The 21,224-nt window shown below is 39.8% G+C and overlaps 1 protein-coding gene across 1 annotated transcript in view; it reads left to right on the top strand.

Moving 5' to 3' along the window:
• unc5cb (unc-5 netrin receptor Cb) overlaps positions 1-21,224 on the top strand; it is a gene marked incomplete at its 3' end in the record, with an annotated part of 121,433 nt that overhangs the window by 55,218 nt on the left and 44,991 nt on the right. Inside the window, exon 2 of the mRNA XM_079256607.1 lies at positions 13,974-14,204. Within this exon, the coding sequence (XP_079112733.1) occupies positions 13,974-14,204 (231 nt within the window). The remainder of the gene's footprint in view (positions 1-13,973; positions 14,205-21,224) is intronic.

The raw sequence follows: 21,224 nt of genomic DNA on the forward strand, positions 1-21,224 counted from the left end.
TAGTGAAAGATTCTCCAGAGCCAAAGCAAAATTTCTGCAACTGTAAAATAATTCTCTCTTTATTGTTAAAATAATTCATTTCCACAAAGCAAATTGTTTGTTTTTTTTTAATTTCTAATCTTTTTCAGGTTTTTTCTTCTTCTTAGTTTTTTAGGGAGCTTCCACCTTTTCTCATCCATCTCATTTCATCTCCTTCCCAACGGAGTGACAGGGATCAGTGGTGAATCATTTTGTGATTGTAAACAGTTCCACACAATTCTGACAATACCCACCATTAACAGACCCCCCCCCCCCCCCCCCCCCCCCACACACACACACACATCCACTTTCATTTCACTTAAGAGATGAGCATCTTAAGTCATGATTTGACTTAGAAATGTTCACATTCCTTATGAGATGCTGGAATCTGCTCTGTTCAAGCGTGGCTGTGTAAATGGCTGTTGGGGCTGCGAGGTCGGCATGTTGTGGCTGTCTTTGCTTTTCTCACTGCAGGCAGCCACTACATGTCCACAGAGGGGGCATAGCTTGCTTTTGGTTTTTTGGACAGTGAAGGTACAGGATGGGGAGGGAGGGTTGCAAAGGGATGGAGAGGAGGTGGTGCATACTTGCTCCTCATTGCCCCTCCATTATATGTGGTTGACCTATTTCAGCAGTGAGCAGCACAGCGCTGGGAGTGGTACAGGGCAAAATCACAGGCTGACAGAAGTCCCCTGGTGAGTGGAGCTGGGTGTGTGATTGCCTAATGGAGTCACTCCCCACATTCACACAGAAACAAACACACATCTACTTTGTGCCCTTATTCAGAGCAAGTGTTTTTTTTCATCTTAACACATCCATTAACAGCTGGGAGGTCTGTGTATGCCATGTGTGTGTGCAATAGTGCATGTTAAGCACGGGTGATGGACAGTGGATCAATAAGGAATCCTGTGTTCATATTTTGTAGATTTTTCCAGGCTTTGATCATGATAGTGTGATAATTTTTTTTGGGATTTTGATGTACTGTAAGGTGGAATATATTGTCTCTGCTTTACTCTGACTGAATGGAGTTTTTATATGAAGAGAGAGCATCAGTATTAGTGTTGCATTGGTATTAGTTTTGATTGGACGTTGTGATGGAGGTGGAGCACATAGCTAACCTGTCAATACAAAATTTCCCAAAGGTATGGAGAGCTGAAGGCCTCAACAAATTATTCACTACATTTTCCCTCTCACCAAACACCAGTGGGCACATGAGCTCTGTGTGGAAAGATTAGATTGATTTTAAATATATTTATTGTTGTATGTTTAGGTTTTCCTTCATTGATGCACTAATCTGAGTGTGTATCCACTTTAATTTATTTTTGGTCTGCCACCCTGATTCACTTTCTTTCTAAGAACTACAAAAACAGCACATCCATGTTGAGCTTTTTTGTTTCAGGTATCTTTTATTAGCAACCCACCTGAACATTTCAAATAAACAATGTACCAGGTTACAGGACATTCTCTTAATCTCAAATCTAATTCTGCCCTCAGAATAAAATGCCTCAGGTTATTTATGAAGCTTTGCTGTACAGCCTGCAACTCTTACATGACACATAGCAAAGGATAGTGCTGTTTTTAGCACTGTAGGTTTTTTAGAAGGTTCCTTCACACTCGTGTCTCAGGAGGAGGCACATCAGGACCGAATCTCCTGTCCAGCTTGGCAGGTTGTTAATTTGCCTGAAAGGTCAGTTGTAGTTTATTGTCTTCTTTTTTTATTGTAATTCTGGAATAAATGGTTGTTGATTAACATTTCCCTTTTGACATTAAATCATCAATCAATCAAACACATGCACACGTTGTGTGTGTCAGGAGCTTTACATGTAATAAGGGTTGGGATATATTTGCTGTGTACTCTATGTCTGTGTTTAAACTTGCTGCAAACAACGCTAGCATACTGCGGCCAAAACGTTCAACACTGGAGGTCACCGCTAGGGGGCAGTGCACAGCGCTAGGACTCTGACCTAATGAAAAGGTCAATCTGCAAGGAACGTTGCACTTCCATGGCATCTCGGTAAACAGTTATAATTATTATATGCTATATGTATAAAAAAGCTGCCCTTACCAGCAAATGCTGCTATATTTAAAATCCCCTGCAAGCTGAAACAGCAAGGGAATAACTGAGACAACAGCTTTTTTGTATTCCTGTTTAAGCCAATTTATTACAAAATAAATAAGAGGGATTTGCATGTAAAAAAAAAAAAAAAAAGGAGTGCAGGCAAACTCCTTCCTCAGGTCCTGAGTCTGCAGGAAATGTCTTGGTTCACCTCAAAACAGCAAAATTGCCGCCCTACTTGAATGCTACATGTGCAAGATGCAGCCTATGTTCAGTTTCTGTAGAATGCTTACCAAGCCCTTTCCTTTTTAGACATAATCCCAGCAAGCACTCTGGTTACTCTTAAACGAGCATGCAAGAGGAGCCAGTGTCAGTATGAAAATACAAGAGTAAACGTCTACACCATACCGGCTACTGTAAAAGACCTGCAGTTACTGCTGTGCTCCAGCAGCTCTTTCAGCATTTATAAAATATATAACCTAATACAGTCTGTTCTAATACAGTCATAGTGTACTTAAAGGCATTTTAGCCTTCATAAAAGAAAAAAAACTGTGTTACATTTGCAGGGATGCAAGTCTAATAAGATGTTTATTGTTGTAGGTGTGATCTGAATATTATGTGTTCTAAGAAATGCAAATAGAGAAGGAGCTGAATTAATCATTGTTATAATTCAAGAAGAAATATATCTAAAGATGCACCAGTTTGTCTTATTGATGAAATGTAGCTGGCAGAAGGTCACACACACACACACACCTACTCATTCAAAATGAATGGGTAGAAGGGGTCTAAACCTTTGACTGGTAATGTCTATATAATCAGTAATCCAACCTTTGGGAATGAGTGTTATTAGTGCAGTTTGTTAGGAAGTCTGATTTCTTATAAGCAGGTTGGGTGTGTTTTACCAAGTAGCCTTGTTTCAAGCTTCAGTAACCCTCGCCAGCTTTGCCCTCATAGAGCCGCCACAGCATTTCTGATGTTAAACTGCCATGTTTATTTATTATGTCCCATTCGATGCAGTCTGCGCAGTAAGTAAGAATTAACATGTTGTACAGCAGCAAAAAGCTTGTGTAACCATATTAAGATTTAACAGCATTACAGCCAGATCTAACACTTGAGCTTTGGGTCTAAAAGCGGCATAATAAATTACTGGAAAAGCGGATAGAGTTTGAGTTTTGTGTGTGTGTGTGCGTGGTGATCTGTGCACGTGTGTGTGTGTGTGTGTGTGTGTGTGTGTGTGTGTGTGTGTGTGTGTGTGTGTGTGTGTGTGTGTGTGTGTGTGTGTGTGTGTGTGTGTGTGTGCATGTCAAAGCCCTCAGGGTCAGATACAGAGTCATGTCCATTAGCTGGCTATTGCGGCTTGGGTCTTGTTTTTATTATCAGCATTGTAAAGGTGGTGTGTGTGCCTGAGGCTAAGATTTATGATTTTGCATTACATTTGCCTTGTCACATTAATTCAACCATCACCTATAGACACTTGGACACACAGCCAAACACCACAGTGCTGTCAAAGCCAGTATTAGGCCATTCACCCATGTTGGGTTTATTACAGAACACAGTGAATCCTGATCTTTTCATTTCTCACTATATCTGAGGTCTTTGAAGACTTTTGCAAGTTTTGTAACCAGCCCAGCAGCAGGGCTGCAAACAGAAGCAACAGCTGAGTGCTGGAAAGCACATCGGAGGTAAAAGGAAGAGTGTCTAACAGCACCATATGTCTTATTGTTTCTCACCTTGCATTTTGATTGACGAGAGAGAGGGAGAATGAGATTTAGGAGGGTTGGCGTTGGTGTGGAGGACATGCATGTATGTGCATGTGTTTCTCTGGGGGATAAGCAGGCAGCCAGATTCAGTGACAGACATGGAGAACAGACTGTGCTCTGGGGACTGTGTCTCACACATTCTGACACACTTCCAGTCTGTAATGTCCTTCAGATGAAGCGCTGCCAAGGATTTTTTTGAGAGGAGGGTTGGACATTTGAGTGCTCCCGGATATATGTGCGAGATAGGCGTGTGTGAAGTATGTGCACATGTGCGGGGGTGGCATGTACTTTTCTGCATAATATTCGTTCTTTTTTTTTTTTTATACTCAGAGCACATAACGACAGGATGATGAGATGATGACTGAATTATTACCATCATGTCTAAATTATCATAATACTTGTGTGTTTGTTTTCCACATACTTGGAAGTTGTCTAAAACAAAGGTTTTCCCTTATTACTTCTTTATCACTTCTTTATGAAGGAATGGAAAATACTAAAGTGATAGTATTGATATTTATTGATTATTGACCTAATAAATGTAAACATCCTGCAATCAGAACCTTTGTCATAAATAAATCATTTGCCATTAAATAGTCTTTAAAGACTTTTGTTTTCTTCATGTTAGTGTTGATGACGCTTTAAGTCCTGATGATAATTATAATATCAGGACAGTAAAGCATGATTTTTGATGATACATAAAAGCAGATTTAAAACAAAATAAAAAACAGTACAGTGGTTTTGGTTTTAGTATTTCTGTCATTATGATGTGTGATGAGCTGGGCTTTGTCGCATCGTTGGGCTCTGAATTCTAGCAAGCCCAAAACGTACTGAATATCTAAACTTAATTGTACACTTTACACTATTGTGCAAATGAATTCTCTAACTTCTTGTGTGCTCCCTGAAGTCATTTACTATATGTTTTGAAACAAAACTCTTAACTTGTGCTGCAGATTTTATAAGGAAGTGGTCGCTTTGGAACTTGTGTCTCTGCAGCCTCAGTCAGTGGTTGGTGAACTTCCTGGCAGCTTTTACTTGTCATCTCCTTTGTCCTCTAAGAATTTCAATTTAACAGAGAAAATCAATAACTTTTTTTGTTTATTTTCTTTGTAATACATTTCTGATTTGGGTGTGTTTACAGAGGGCCTGCAGTGGTGGTGAAGTCATGGGAATAAAAACTGCTGCTCTAAACAGACATTGTCCTGGAAATAGCCTCTGTTACACCCCTAAGGCAGGTCGAGGTGAAGGAAGGAGTAAGAACTCCAGAAGATGCCAAGCAGAAGATGGTCATTAGTCTGTACTTATTGACGTTACACATAAGTAAAAGCACAGAAGTGCCAAAAGCAACAGGGAGAGCCAAGGCCAACAAAAGAAAATAGTTACAAAATAAAAAGACAACTTATCTAGCCACCAAAAAACAAAACCAATAAAACCCTACATCTAACCTAGCCTAACTTTGATGTAAACTGGAGAAAAGGACCCAGTTTGGAAACTAAATTAGAATGATTCGTAACTATGTATGGAAAGCAGTGTGTAAAATCTTTGACAGTGTGGTTTACAGTGTGAACATTTCTGTCAAATACAAGCACATCTGAAAATGGAACAATACTACACATGCCTTTTATATATAGTAAGTTTACTTGTTGATAGTTTTGTAGTGCACTATGATAACAATTTTTAATGAAATGATCCAATTTTTTCATTTGTATGGTTTCTATTGGTATTTTTATTTTTTATTTATTTATTTATTTTTGCTTCTTTGTTTTGTTTTTTTTTTGTTTTTTTTTTGGCCTTTAACTGGTGGCAGAGTAGAGCTACCTGCTGCTATGAGCCAATTAGCCAAACCGGAGGCATCGCATCAAGCTATTGGGCACAGTGAGGGGTCAGACCGTGCAGCCCGTTCCCCCTGACAATCACAGCTCCCTTCCACGGCCCACCAGTCACTATGGGGTAAGGTGATGGTCTTGTCTGGCTTTGGGCACCCAGGGGTGTGACGTGTGACAAGCAAATGGGCATACCAGTTTTTACTGAAAGGACCAGTCTTTATGACAGCAAAGGAAGTCAAGCAGGGGATTCATGTATGCAATTGCTGCTTTAAACTATTTTAAAAGGTTTGTGCATCGCTGAATGCATGAGCCCTGATTAAATGTGGATGGGGAGGCATATGAGCATGACATATTCATATTGACATGTGTCACTGAGGAGCTGAAGCAAAGAAGATGGCAAACATCGAACCTCCATGAAAGATAATTGGGGTGTGTGTTGTACATCTATGTATGAGCCCCTGTCTGACCTCCTCGGACAGCGTTTGGCCACACACCCTACTTATTTCATTCACCCTTTTCTTTTTTTTCTCTCTCCCCTGGACTCTTCTCAGAGCAATGTGTGTGCCAGACCGCTCTGCACCGTAAATTAGTCCCGGGTGGTGACACGGTGCGTGCTGGGTAATTTGGACAATGGGGCGTTTGACAGCTCACCCATCACAGCTACAACGCCCCAGGGAGCCACTTCTCCTCCAGAGCTTTTCTCTGTCTCCTTGCGCTCTCTTCCCTCGATGCTGATGGACCAACTCTCTAAGTAGCAGCATCATTCTCCGATCAAGCACCAAAATGACTTTTTATACGTGAGCAAATGGTGGTGAAGGGCGGGGGGAGGGGGCACAGGATTGGAATAAATCGTCCAATGAGAGTGTTGGAAAGTCATAACGGCTTAAGAGCGAGATAAAAACATTTAGCAAAGCAGCAGGAAAACAAAATTCACAACACTGTGAAACATGGGATGAATCAATCAGATACCAAAGTATGAATAAATAACTTAAATGCATTTTTTATGTTTAGCCATCCTCCTGTTTTTTAATGTAATAAGAAATCGCTAATATGTTCATTTTAATTTTCAGCATGATTTTTTCTTACATCCAAGCCCTCAAATCTGACCGTTTGACTGAGTAGACTGGTTGAGTGGGCATTCTCTTGATTGAAAACACAATCGCTCTAATGAGCACTGTGGGAGAACTAGTGATTAACCAGTCAGAGACATGAGTTCAGCTAACAATATTGTCAATCATAGGTTTTGTAAACAGTCATTCCTTGCTTCTTTAGGTGTTCCCATACTGAGAGTCTACTTAATTGGGGCATTCATATGTTAAGCTTTGGTAAATTTAAATGCAATTTCTGACTAAAACTGATACATTAACATAACACCAGGAAAAAGTTGGAAACGTGACTCAAGCTAAACTGTTTTCTGTCCACTACATAGACCTGAGTCCAATGTGTTATCACTTCCACATCATCACATGCTGCTGTTTGGTCGGGGCCGCACAGCATCACTTTTGAATTTAAGGGTACCTCTGAGGTGTTATATTTGGATATTTGTGATAAATTGGGATTATATTATTTGATCAACAATCAGACTCTCTCCTGTGCTTGTATTTAGGGATGATGACAATAAATCCTCGGGCAAAATCAAATAGCTCAGCTGAGCTATTATCACAACGCTACTTCACTGTGTAAGAGAACATGCTAGTGTTTATGATCCGTAAGGGTTTTCCTGTGGTGTTCAGGTCAAGTCATGCTATCTCAGATGGTGGTTCCAAAGTTTACTCATGCATATTGTCTCAGCTTCTTTACAGGCTCATCCTATTAATATGATGTAACAAGGTGCCTTATTATTATACCCTAAATTTTCATTATATAGTTTTTTTCTGGCTTGATAATGATAATGTTAATATTTTTTGCTCACATCATTACTCTTTTTATTTATCCAAAGATATCTATTCCAAATGAACTCTTCAGTTTCTGTTCACCAATGAAAATCTGACCAGAATTTGTTTACACAAGGATGTTGGCTGCTATGATGAACTGTGTTACCACAGCAGGGTGTATAACAGCTTAAATAAGTGGTTGGATACAAATCATTTTCAGCTAAAATTAATTCAAACTTGTCTTTATAAAGGTTAAATGCACTGGTTCATTCAAAATGGGTGAAAAATCAAACCAGAGAAAACTTTACTGCCATGATGCTTTGACCTTGCGTCTTCTGGCACAGATGTGACTTGAGTGACAGTGACCAAAGCCTAGCGTGACCCTGGCAACCACCAGCTGAGTCCTGCCAGAGCGCGGCTCAACAGAACTCAAGTGAAGGTCAAAGATGAGGCTTAGACAGAACATGTATGCACTCAAAAAAGAACACGGTTGTGTCTTTCTCGCTGACTCCCGACTACTAAAACTGGTTGAAATATCAGTTATTGCTATAAGTTGGCACTTTTTGATTTGTTTGTTTGTATTTTTATTTCAATTTCCAAGCATTGATCTGGATAGAGGGAAAGCAAGAATGAAATACAGGCTTTATCAAGCTCAGTAGATCAGCATTTCTTAGTAATATACTTGAAATACTTATTTTATACATAACTAGTACTGCAATGACTTCTTTTCGAATGCCTGTTTGCACTTCGGGCTAAATCAATTTGTGTTGATTATTTTTTCCATACTCTACCTGAGACATAACCCATGAATTGGATGTCTCTGTGATGTCTCAGGTAAATTATTCATTATATTTTGGCTTAAGCATGTATGAGTGCTCAGAGCCACGATTCCAAGCTGCATTGAAATACCTATAACGTGGAAACTGATTGAGGTTAATGTTGGAGGCACCTGACTTTTTGAGGATGTCTGCTTTTCTTTCTCGACTTGTCCGCCCCCTGCTAGCTTGTGTGATGGTCGGATTCCCCAGAGATGAAATATGAGTGTGCTTAGCACACCCCAGCAGAGAGGCTCAGATAGGATGAGGCAAGGAAGAGGTCACTGGCCCTTAATAGTAATCGATAAATACCTGCTTCAGCCAAGCGTTAGACGGGGTCCAGCAGCCAGTGTGTGTAGAGGCATTAGCTTATATAAAGCACTCATATGGAAAGAGACATTAAAGTGGAAGGAAGCCTGCACTCATTTTGCCTGTTTCTTGTGAAGCTTCTAAAGGATTTTGCTGTTAAAACAAGGGCCATATATATTGATTTAAGCCAGTGGGATGTATGGGTCTTTACTTAATCCAATACTAACAAGTATTGACTAGAGAAAGTCGTTACCATGGATTTATGTTCACTCAATATAATGGGTAGGTGTGCCTAAAGCCCATTTATAGGTAGATCTGATTGACAGACTATTTATCCTGCTTCAATTGACTTGACAGTTGAATGGTTTATTATTCTGCTTGAACACTCAAACGCAAACCCCTTCTTGTCCTTCCCATTGTGGAACGGCAAAAGTTTGCCTTATAAAAATCCCTGTTGTCTAATGATCCAACCAAACATTTACTAGCTTTCTTCTCTGGCTTGAGATTAGATTGATGAATGATGATGAGATTCAGAAGAAGAAAAGTAACGGATGGGACAAGAGGAAGTGTGGAGGAGAGCAAAGAGGACAGAAAACAGGAATGGAGAGGAAGACGATTTATATCCCCGTTCATCCTTGTTCATGCTTGACTTGCCCCTGATGGAGGGGAAACATTGGTCCCACTGATACAGTGCTTTCCTTAGGACAATAAATCTGCCTGAGCACAGATAAAGTAGAGACAGCTTATCTTGCACAGTGATGTCAGAGTCCCAGCATTCAGAAGCTGTTATCGTGAACCTTCATATACAGTATATGACATTACAAACGCAGTCATCACTGTAAGCTCTCATTGCAGAAACGTGGGATGTATGTGTGTTATGTAAAACAAACATAGCAGTTGTAACACGGTGGGAAATACGTCATGTTCAGTGTGGGTCTTAAATACTTCAACACTTTAACCCAAATGGTTGATTTTACATTGATCAACAAATCTTTTATGGTTTTATGTCAGGTCGTTAGTGAATATAAAATCCAGTAAATGTTATTATAGAATTTCCATCTGCGTTTAATAAAAGTATGTTTCCATTTAATTTATTTAATATTTTGAAAAGAGTACCCCTAACTATTGCATTTGATATTTGGCATGCATTCCAGACCTTTACTGTAGATACTTTCAATGACTGCTTATGTGAGGATCTGCCTTCAGGTATTATCTGTGTATTCAGTGTGGAAAAGTCTTGCACAACTGAGATGACAGCTAGAGACTGACTCAGCCATTTAAGAACATGTTATTTCTTTTCCCGAAGAAGCTTTTACTTTTGTTGAATTTAAACCTTGGCAAAAAAGTACAGGCTTATGCATTTGACTCATCCGGATGCTTCCATTTTTTCTTCAATTGTTGCAATTGTTGATTTGGACGCTTACAAACTTATGTTTTGCTCTCTTCACTTGCATCCATTTTGCAACTTTGAGAGTTCCTGTGGAAAGCTGCTAAATGCAAATTAAGGACTTGAAATGATCAGCTGAGCTACTTTTTTCCCTTCATACATCATGAAATAAGTGAGGAGAAAGTCCACAACCATCAAGGTTATACAATTACTTTTGGGCCTATGAACTAAGAGATTGTGTGAAAAACAGCAACATTTTTATTTAAAAGGTTTTTTTTCTTCATTCACACCTTGTTTACTTATTTCAGATTGTGTTGATGCAAAAATGAAACTGCAAAAGAAAAAAAAAAAAAACTAAACTAAAAGTGTCACTCTCCAAATACTGGACCTGGTTGTATAATGAAAGTGTGTTTTTCTGTGCATCAGGTTCACATTTATCACCTAAAATGATTGCTTTGCTAGTGTAGCACCGGTACTAGTGGTGATGCTAAAACAACGTTTTCTCTGTGATTGTAAAGCAGAGTTCCACAAAAAGAAAGTTCCCGTTTCACAGTTGATAAGTTAGGAGAAGAGCAACTAAAGCTTTTAGTCGTGACTGTGTAGACACTGAATTAATGTCTTGTTTGCTGAGGATGTCTTGTCATCACTTTCCATCGTTCTCAGAACAATACACCTCATTAATGTGACAAAAGTATTGATGATCAAGTCATGTTGCTATGCTGATTGTAGACTTGAGGAGTAATAATGCCTCTTGGGTTTTTACTGTTGCTCACATCAGTATACAATACAAAGCAGCAACCAGTTCTTATCGATGAGGTGGAAAGAAAATTTTGAGAAGTTTTAGGGTCATTATAGTGAAGAGGTTAAACTTTAAAATTCATTGAGACATGTCTGCGTGCCACGTCTGTCTTTTCTGTGCAACGATTTTAGTATTTATGTTGCAGGTCTTTTTAAGATCATGCTTGCTTCTTTGTGCATGTTCGGTTCAGATTCATGTGCTTAATGTCATCTGAGGGTTTGTGCTGCAGCATGTTGTGTGCCAATGTTCTGACCTTGATATGCTCAAAACATAATCAGCCTTTGGAGTCAACTCAAGCCAAAGGGACTGATAGCCAAGGCTCCACCTAATAGCTCATTTTCGACACAATTTTCATCCTTCCTTTTAAATGTGATCTTTTCTTTCTAACTGCATGATGAATTGACAGTGCAGGACGGCAAATTTGATCTTATATTTGAGTGAATATCTCATATCCCATTCATCTGTGAAACCTTTCATAGTTGAGGTTTGGAACTATTAATCAATTTGAGGTTTAAAATATTCACTAATAAGACTTACATTATGAATTGGGAAAGCTTAACCCAATTACAAAGCAAAATATAATTTGAATAAAAGTGCTGGAAGGACATATTTCATGAAATCTTAAACAATCTACATGGAGGCAGTGCAAAAATGTCCTGATTCAAATCAGTTTATACAAATGCTTGGGAAAAGTCCATGCTGCATATCAAACATGCCACATTAATGTTTCTTTTAAAAGAGATATGGCAATAAAAATGAAAGGGAAAGTGTTTCACAATGTATATTTGATTGGTAGCATTATGGCAACATTGGTAGCAGTGCACTCGATAGGAGAGGGAAACTGTGTACTGAATTCACAAAAGATTGCACCAACTTGAAAATAGCTAAATGTAAACCTCTAAATTGCAAACAATTGGTGGCTTTGGGAGCAGGGAGCAGAAAAAAGTAAAAATTTTCTTTGAGCTTTTTGTTGCTTTCAGGATTCTTTTCACCAGGGAGTGATGAGGGAGGTGCAGAAACACTGGGTGTTGTGGTTGGCAGGGGGTGGGGGGTATGATCGGTAAGAGTCAGGCTCTTTCATTTTTGTCATGTGGTTCCTTTTTTCATTTCTAGGCTGATATTTTACTGCAGGGCTAGTTCCATTCACTTGAATTTATTATTTCTCGCGCTGAGGAAGTTGATGAATTTGAATGTCTGTGAGCGATTTTTTTTTTTTTTTTTGCACAGCAGTTCTCATGCAGTGTGTGTGTGTGTGTGTGTGTGTGTGTGTGTGTGTGTTAGCAGATGATGCACGCGCCTCTCTGTTTATAAGGGAGCCACGCTTTCATGGCCGCCTCAGATCTCACCGGCTCACAGTTCGACGGAGCGACGGAGCCAGGAGGGAGGGAGAGATGGAGAGATAATGGGAATGGAGGGTGAAAGAAGGCTAACACAATCGTTAATGAGTTTCTTTGGCTCTCTTTGCTTGTTTCTGGGTCAGGGTCCCCTTGGCTGAATTTGTGGGTGGACCAAGGACTGTGGAACACAGAAGAGCAGTGAAAGCCAAGGTCTGCTGAAACAGACCTCCACATGATAGAGTCATCACCTACAGAAAGCTCTAATAGAAGAGAAAATGGAAATATTATTCATCGTTTACACGGCAAAAGATAAAGGTGATCAGGACAGCTCTAGCTTGGTTCTTGTCTTCAACACAAGAGGTCATAATGAGTGGTCAGAAAGTGAGAAACCAGCAACCAATTGGAACAAGTTTAGACTTTTTTGATTGGAAGCAATCACTCAGCTATAACAAGCGTTCACCTGCATCACATAAAAAAAAAAAAAAAAAAATTAAAAAAAAAACTTCCCCCATTATTGGTCATTTTCTGTGTGGCTCCTTTTGTGCTATCATTTCCTAGCAATCAACTTTAATCCATGGCAGGTAGAGAGAGAGAGAGATGGCATTAGAGAGACATCGCTGGAAGATATCTGCGCGGATGAGATATTATTTAGTGCTCCCCAAGCGTTCACGAGGCAACCTCTGTCAGACAACAAGGCTCCAGCGAGTCCATGCAGGCCAGAGAAGCAGATAGATAGGACATAGGAGAATTACTGATGGGCTGATAAACTCTTTTGTTATCTGAATAGTCTGCCTTTCTGGTTCTGTCCTGCGCTACGTTTCCGTCTGTCTGCTCATCTACGTTTCGATGTATCAATCCATGTCTGTCTGGCTGAGTTACTTTCACCATCTCTCCCTTTTTCCCCTTTCCTCTCTCTCACCTTCTGTTTCCCACTGTGTCTCTGTCTCTATTACCCTGCCTTCTTTATTTCACACTTGTGAATAATTGATGTCTACCGGTTCGATGGTAAGAATAGAACAGTTCTGGAGGTGACAAATGGGGTGGCGAATAGGCTTCATCCTTCTTTCTTCAAAGAGTTAGAAAGTTAGCCGTGCTCACTTGTGGGCATGCATGTGCATTTGTGCCACTGTGAGCTTTGTTCATGTTTGTGTGTGCGCACATACACAGGGAGTTGTGTGTATGTGATTTAAGACACGGAGATGAAAGGGAGTTGTAATTACAGGGAAGCGTATCTGTCTACTGCAGAAGTATCCGAGGAATGGCACAAACTGGGCCAAGAGCCTTAGGTCATTAGATCTGCTGTATGTGTGTGTGCATGCGTTTGTGTCTGCGTGAGCTGGTGTTTGTGTGCATAAGGAAGAATGACAAAAAAAAAGGAAAGAAAATAGGAGACAAGAGAAGAACACTGTACAAGTTTAGGTCCTCAGAGTCAACTTAGGACTTGGTTATTGCTCAGCACTAGCTGATTGTGGTTTGACCAAGCAACGGCTGGTTTCTGTAAATCCAGGCTGCCTTATTGCCTGAGAGGAATCCCAGAATTTCCTGTGCTCCAAAATACACTTGTGTAAACATTCCAAAATATCAAATGATAGGGATTTCACTGTGTGCTGTGTGAACGGATAATCCCATCCAAAGACTGTGGTTATAATACAGTCCCAGTGTCTCTTGCCTGCTTTCCTTCCTCTTCCAACTCATCCTTTCTGGGGTTTTTAGCCGCTCTTCCATTTCTTTCATCTTTACTTTTAAATCTGTCCTTCCTCCTCCTTCCATCTTGACGCTATTTTCTTCTTCACAGTTGACGATGACTTCATTGGCCTCGGTGAGCTGCCAGAAACGTTCCCTTCAGACCCCCCGGAGCCGCTGCCCGTGTTTTTGATGGAACCAGAGGAGGCCTACATTGTGAAGAACAAGCCGGTTAACCTGTACTGCAAAGCCACACCTGCCACCCAGATATACTTCAAGTGCAACAGCGAGTGGGTTCATCAGAAGGAGCACACCGTGGAGGAGAGGGTTGACGAGAACTCTGGTAAGTAAAATATGCAGTTACAAAACAGTCAACTTTCAGCTGCAGTTTAGAAAACCTGCTGAATACAATGTGTTAGTATTTGTTTTAATACACCTGGAAATCAACCAGAGCAAAGGCTTCTGGGAACTAAAACACCCCTCCCATGCATCCATCCATTAACTATAACTGTAAAAAGCCACAGCGGGCCTGTAGCCTATCTTAGCTGACATTGGGCCAGGCAGTGGAAAGGTCATCAGTTCAACACAAGATAGCCACTAAGGGAGGAAAATAAAGCATGCTCATGAGTTATTTTGAACCACATATTAATCTAACATGTATGTTCTTGCTTTTAAGAAGCCAAAGCCCCTTGGAGAAAAGCCATGCAGACATATGGAGACAGAGAAACTCCAGCTGACTAAGAGGTTGTGACCCAGGACCTTAGACATGGAGTATATTTGACCCTACTGTTACAAACAGAGCTTGTTAAGTCTGCCAAAGCGGAAGTCATGTAATCCACCGCATAGCTTTGTCTCTTAGCAACTCAAGAAGTGATGGTCAGATTTTGATGAAATTTTCAGAAAATCTTATAAACAGAACAAAGGAAATTGCTAATTTTCTGTCATCTGTGTTGCCTGAGATGAGTCAAAGCCCTGAAGTCTGGCGCTCCACCTTCTGCACAGCAACTCTGGCTTCTGCAAGTCATTTGGTACGACTTTGGGGCTTGTACAGTTTGCATTTTAGGCGTCATTTCACTGATTGGCTACATCATGATCAGCACTTTCTGATCATAATCAAATCATCCTCCAACCACCTGAGAGTTATACACACGCCCAGAGACTGACATTCAACTATTATATGACTGAACACAAAAATGCCCGATCTATTAAACATCTCACAGTCTACTTTATTTGCATCTAGTTGCATCATCTGCAGAAGAGCTTAGTGTATTAGTGCTACCATTACTTTGATGTGTGTCTTTAAGTTTGCTCATGCACTTGGTTTTAGACATCTAGAGGAAGGGAAGGTAGTGAAGCTCCAGTTGAGTAGTTTTGTGCAGAACTCAGCGCCTGAAGGCACCAAAACCATTACACACAACAGCCCAGTACTGATTGGCTGCATTCAGCTCCTGTATTGGAAATTGAACTCTTTCTATCGCCTACAGGTACCAATCACATCGCATTTACCCTTTTCATTCCACTGTTTTGCCCTACTCATCTGCAGGCTCAGAGACACACACTGACAGCTGCTCCTTTACTTAAATGTGAGTGTTTAGGTTTGTAAGCACACTCATACACACACTTCAAGGGCTAGAGAGCTTTTTTTTTTTTTTTTTTTTTTTTTGTGAAGGTATGCAACAAAAACATACCTCTCAAGTGCTGTTAGTTCTGACCTATATGACAAAATACATAATTCAAGATAACAGCCAGCGCATGCAGAGTGTAGCAGCACTGGTACAACAAACAAAAGCAGACACATAGATTTATGCAGCAAATACATATTTCTAAGGAGTATTAAAGAATAAAAACAAAACACAGACACCCAAACCTGAAATCATTTCAATGTGACCCAGCGTGCTTTAGAGGAAAACACAAATCTGAGCTTGTTTCACGGTGTGCTTGTGACAGAGAAGAGGGAGAAGGTAGCAGTGGCTCTTAGCCTTTGTGTCAGGAGGTTTTGCGCTAAAAGCATCAACAAGGAAAACAACCCACATATCACACAAGCACCCGCTCTACATAGTCATATCCACAGGCTATTTACAGCACAGATATTCATTCATTTTTGCTTTACAACACGCACAAAACGCACATCTGAAGATCTCTTTGGATGTGAGTATTTGCTCTCAACCCACTCCATTCTGCTCTGATTTCCCCAGGTTGACAGAAAAGGAACACCGTTAGAAACCAGCCAGCCTGGTCAATATCAATAATAATGCAGCTAAAAGAAATTGGATCTCTCCCCTCCTTAGTTTTCCACTTCTCTCTTATCTTCTTTCTGCATCTTGCTAATACGTATGTTGGGGAGAACTGATGAGCTTATGCAAATAACACAGACTGAGTCGCTGAACTGCAGGTGTTCAGTTAGGCTTCTGGCTTCATCCACCACGTATTTATCCAGATTTTTTTCATTCCTACATGAAAAGTATGTGCAGCACACAGATGTTTAGATTGCTATACACCATTAGGGAAACATCTGAGTAGTCCTAAAGTCATTCATAAGACAGAATTATTAGTAAACAGATGCAGAGTCATTGTGATTACTTGAAGAGATACAAGATGATAATTCTCTTCAGTAGACATGGCTTATTGCCATATCGTTGTGTGCTTTCTAAGATCACAGCGGCATTGCAGAATAAGCTGAGTCACAACAGTATTGGTATTTATAGTGATTTGTTCTCCTTGCAAGCTCCCTCACATATGTCGATTCTGCTTTATGACTGCCTCCGCTCTTCGCTCAGAGACACATCAACTTTGACCTCTATCTCCACGCTTGTGCACACACACAGATATTCTGCATGCACCTTGCAAAGAGAATATAATGGCACATTGATGATGCATCGGCTTTGCCTTGAACAAACAACAGAAATGAGAAGAGCTGAACGGCCTTAATTCACAGATACCGTGGTAATTGTTGTAAATGTTTATAAATATTTAATACAACCTTCCCGAGAAACTTTTTTTTTTTTTTTTTTTTTAGATTAAAGCTATCTGTAGTATTATTATTTGCTTTAAATCACCTCTTTACAGTTAGGCCTTAAGCTTTTTGTTTGATGTACTACAGCTGTCTGCTGAAACATTGCGCTGGGCTTGTAAGGACAGAACTCTTTGACTTTTTAGTAAAAGTAAAAATGCTGCACTGGATATGGTTTGATTCAATGTTCGATTTAATCTAAGAGCCCTTAAATCTTAGGACTCTATGACACAACCATGAACCATTAAAAGCAACATACAAGCTAAAAGCAAAGAAAGCAGTGCGTCATCAGTTGTTGCCATGCAATCAGGAACTTGATTCGCTACATGCATCTTGAAGATACTCGCATCAGCTTTCCTCTCTGTGTTTAAGAGACGACACTCAGGTACATGTACCAGGCTTTCAATGCATGACATGTGAAGCACACAGGGCACACCATCATTTTAAACTAAATGCGTAAGTTATAAAACTAACATTGATAAGTTGTTTAATAGAACATTAATGTTTAAACCAAGAAAAAACATATATAAAGAAAATAATAATAATTGCTCATTTTCTTTTAAGCATCAGTCAGTTACACTAAAATACAACACAATGAAATGGGATGAAAAGTTTTGTGAGTAAAATGGAAAAGAAATAATTACAATAAGTTGACTAAACTGGTTATTATTGCATCTGTGTGAAACAGACCTGTGTTGTCAAAGTTCACAATAAGGAAGGTTCTCTTTCTGAACACGTCGCCGAAGATCTGCTCTGTTTCAAAACTGAGAGGGGGGGCAAAATACATATTTTAAAGGTCTTCCTCACAGAGATGATTTATCTTTACACTGTCACCCTGTTGTCTCCTGAATGCTGTGATATTTACCTTGCAGTGTTGAGAGCAGGTTACAGTCTCTTGTGAGCAAAATGAGCATTGATCTGAGAAAATGAGCAGCAAATTAATTATAAGCACCTAGTGCAAAATACACCAGAGACAACTTGTCATTTTCGCTGAGATATGAGTAAGAAGATCAAACTGGAGTACTCTTCATCTGGACTGATAATCAGAGCACTTACTCCTCCCTCCTCCTCCAGCTCATCTTCAATGACCAATGCCTCCTCTTCCTCCTGACTGGTCTGATCAATAATCCTAGTCAGGGTTAACATCAGGGAGCGAGGCTACCACACATTAATAACCACATTAATAATGAATCATCTCAAATGAAGCTCCCTATGTCAGCCAGCTATGAATGGGACATAGTGTAGAAAAATTTCTCAGGCTAATGGCCACAGTGACAGATGAGAAGTACAGACCTTAATCTTTGGCCTCGATGTTATTCATATTCAATTTGCAACTTCGATTATAAATTCAGCAGTCTTTTCATATTCTGTTGCGTTATCGTCACATTGTATAGCATAAGAGCTGCTAAGCAGAGCAAATATATGAAGTCACAGTATGAGATCAGCCACAGCTTGAATTTAGAGTTCCGCTTTTCCTGGCAGAGTGATCCCTCTGATGTGTTTGAAATGCAATACACCAGGAAGAGTTTAATCCAGGTTTAGTAAAAGCCATGAAGTCATGAATGACTCTTAAAGTTACTTGATAGTTATTTGCCAGCAGTTTCTTATGCTGGAGGATTTATTCTAACAACAGACGTGCAATCAATCACTATAATGAAAAAAAGACGGCGCATATTTCAGTCCGGAGAATTCCGAGAATGTACTTGTCTCCAACATTGATTTTCCTCTTACTTCTCGCTGCATGATACGTCCTCAACTTCACATCCATCCTTGACTTTCACAGATGTACAAAACATCGTATTAGGCACATTGGCATACAGTTCTCGCTCCTCTATGCTACTGTAGCACATGGATGTAGAAAAACACATACTGTATAAAGCAGAGGCAAATGGTGACACAACAGATGAGCTTCTCTGCCTGTCGGCACACTGTGTAAATTTTACATGAGGGCTAAGCTGGTGTGTGGGATGTCACTGTGCCTGGTGTGTGTCACGGAACAAGAAGGCTGTGTTAATTCACTGAACCTGAAATAAAATGGCACGTTCATTACTTTAACCCCCCATTCTCGTTGCATTTTTCATTTCCAGCGCCTACCATAGAAAACCTATAGTGTGATTCACAGAGGCATCTACAATTTTAATCCAAGTGGGAATGTGTGATGTAATTTAATCTACTTTGATTCACTTATTTTTGCACAAACCTGTGAACCTGAGTTGGATTACTGACTGAGGTTCACGTCGTGCCCTAAATTAGCCCATCTTGTCTGTAGTTCATTTAGCAGTGAATCGCTTTGTAATGAATTAGATGGCAGGAAAAGATTAAATTACTGATTGAATGCACACTGGAACACTGATGAGTCAATGATCTATGACACCATTCCCAGGCAGTACGTGATAATGATGTCACATAAACACATTTGGCATCTCCTAGGTAAGCTCAGTTAAAAAGAAATGAGCAACATGAAGGAGTGCTTGTGAAAATTTAAATATGCACCTTGCATCTTAAGTAGTTCCTTGATTAATGAAGCGTAAAAACACAAGGAGAAAGGACATAATTGGTGGAATTAGATACTGGTCTGTGCTGACCAGGGTTGTAAAGACACACCTACGATACATTTAACTTGATAAAACATTATTTCTTTACCAATGCAGTTGTGGACATTTTGATTAATAAACACATACCAAGCACAACTGAAGGAAACTAAAGTATCAGTAACTTATTTTGTACCTATTTACATAAGGAACACTAAAAATAAAATTAGCTAGTTAAACTATTTGCATTTGCACGGGAGGTTTTTGCTTTTTAGCAACTTAACCATAAATTCCACAAATGCCCCTCGTCTGAATTAGCATCCACTCTATCCACCCCTTTTAGTTAGTCTTTCTTCAAGACATTGACTTTAAATTACCCCCAAAAAAATTATGTGTTCAGAAGAGATACTAAAAACATAATAAAACTTTTTATGTATTTTTGCCTTTTGAATGTGTTACAAGAAACTGAATAATCAAATGACCCAAAGCTGTTTTACACATTTTGTGGCATTTAACAGTCACAGTGGGTCATCCCAGCTCTTGCACCAAAGGATTCCTTGTGCATATGTCCAGATCTTACTGACTTTCACAAAAGGCTATTATGACAGTAACCATGCACAGCTAGCACATAACAGAAATAAATCTGTCAGCACTAAACTGGATTTGCTACAGCTGCAGCAAACTCTAGTTTTCCAGAGTAAATCATCATCAAAACTGGATGATTAATGACAGAACAAATCTGATTGGAATAAAAACCGGTGATTTGTGAAAGAGTCTCTGTTTTGGTGCACTATCAACATTGTGGTTACAGCTGAGGTTGGTGATGGCGGTGTAATGTTGCGACAAACGTTTGGGAAGCACACAAAAGGCCTTTCAGTAGCAACTGGGAATGATTTGAATGCCACAGTCCACTTTCACATCACTGCTGATCAGGTACATGAGCATGACAGTTCCAGGAAAATGACATCAGCTTGACTTTTTTCCAACATGCAGCTCGACTCCCCATATCTAAAGCTCATAAAGCTTTTGGTGGAGGAGGTGGGATGGCGCATTCACAGCATGAATGCTCTTTTGTAAGAAACCTGCAGTTCTTTTTCTGGATGTCTGAATATGAGTTTCAGTGATGAATCTGTGCAAAATTCGATATGTTCTGGAGTCCAACAGCTGCAGCTTCAGGGAACTTTGGCTTTTAATTGCAGATCCGCCTGTTAGAATCAGATACTAGATCTCTGACACATTTATTCGTCTTAATGTTGTTCTGTTTTTTAAATTTCATTAAAAAAATCAGGAATATATAAATTGTCTAAAAAGATAAGAGGTTTCTCACTGTAATAGGTAAAATATTGCATGGAAGTCACTGCTTTGCAGTGAATGTTTCCATATTGAATGCTATATACATAAGTACATAATTCACACACTCGCACACATAAACAAATGTGGACAAACACGGATGTACACACTATGAGAGCAGAATAATCTTCTGCAGAGTGGCAGCTGTGGGTAGAGGCATTTGTTCTGGGGAAGATTTGTTTGTTTGGGCCCTGGCACCCAAATGAGCAGTAATCAGAGGAGTTAGCAAACAGGATTGTGTTAGCCATGACGCTGAGAATCCTCCCCCACAGGGCTCAAACCTAAACAGCTCAGTACTCAGGCTTTAGAATCAGGCCAGACTGACGTACACTTTCCATGAATTAGCATGTTTGATGTCAACTGATTTTCATTTCTTACTGTTTTAGTTTTCACTCGCCATCCATCTGTGGTTATACACTTCCTGCAGTTCTCCTTCACTGTTCTTCTTTTTCCCCCTCCTCACCCCCATTCT

The sequence above is a fragment of the Telmatherina bonti genome (assembly GCF_933228915.1).
Source record: "Telmatherina bonti genome assembly, chromosome: 17".
In the NCBI taxonomy this organism is placed as follows: domain Eukaryota; kingdom Metazoa; phylum Chordata; class Actinopteri; order Atheriniformes; family Telmatherinidae; genus Telmatherina; species Telmatherina bonti.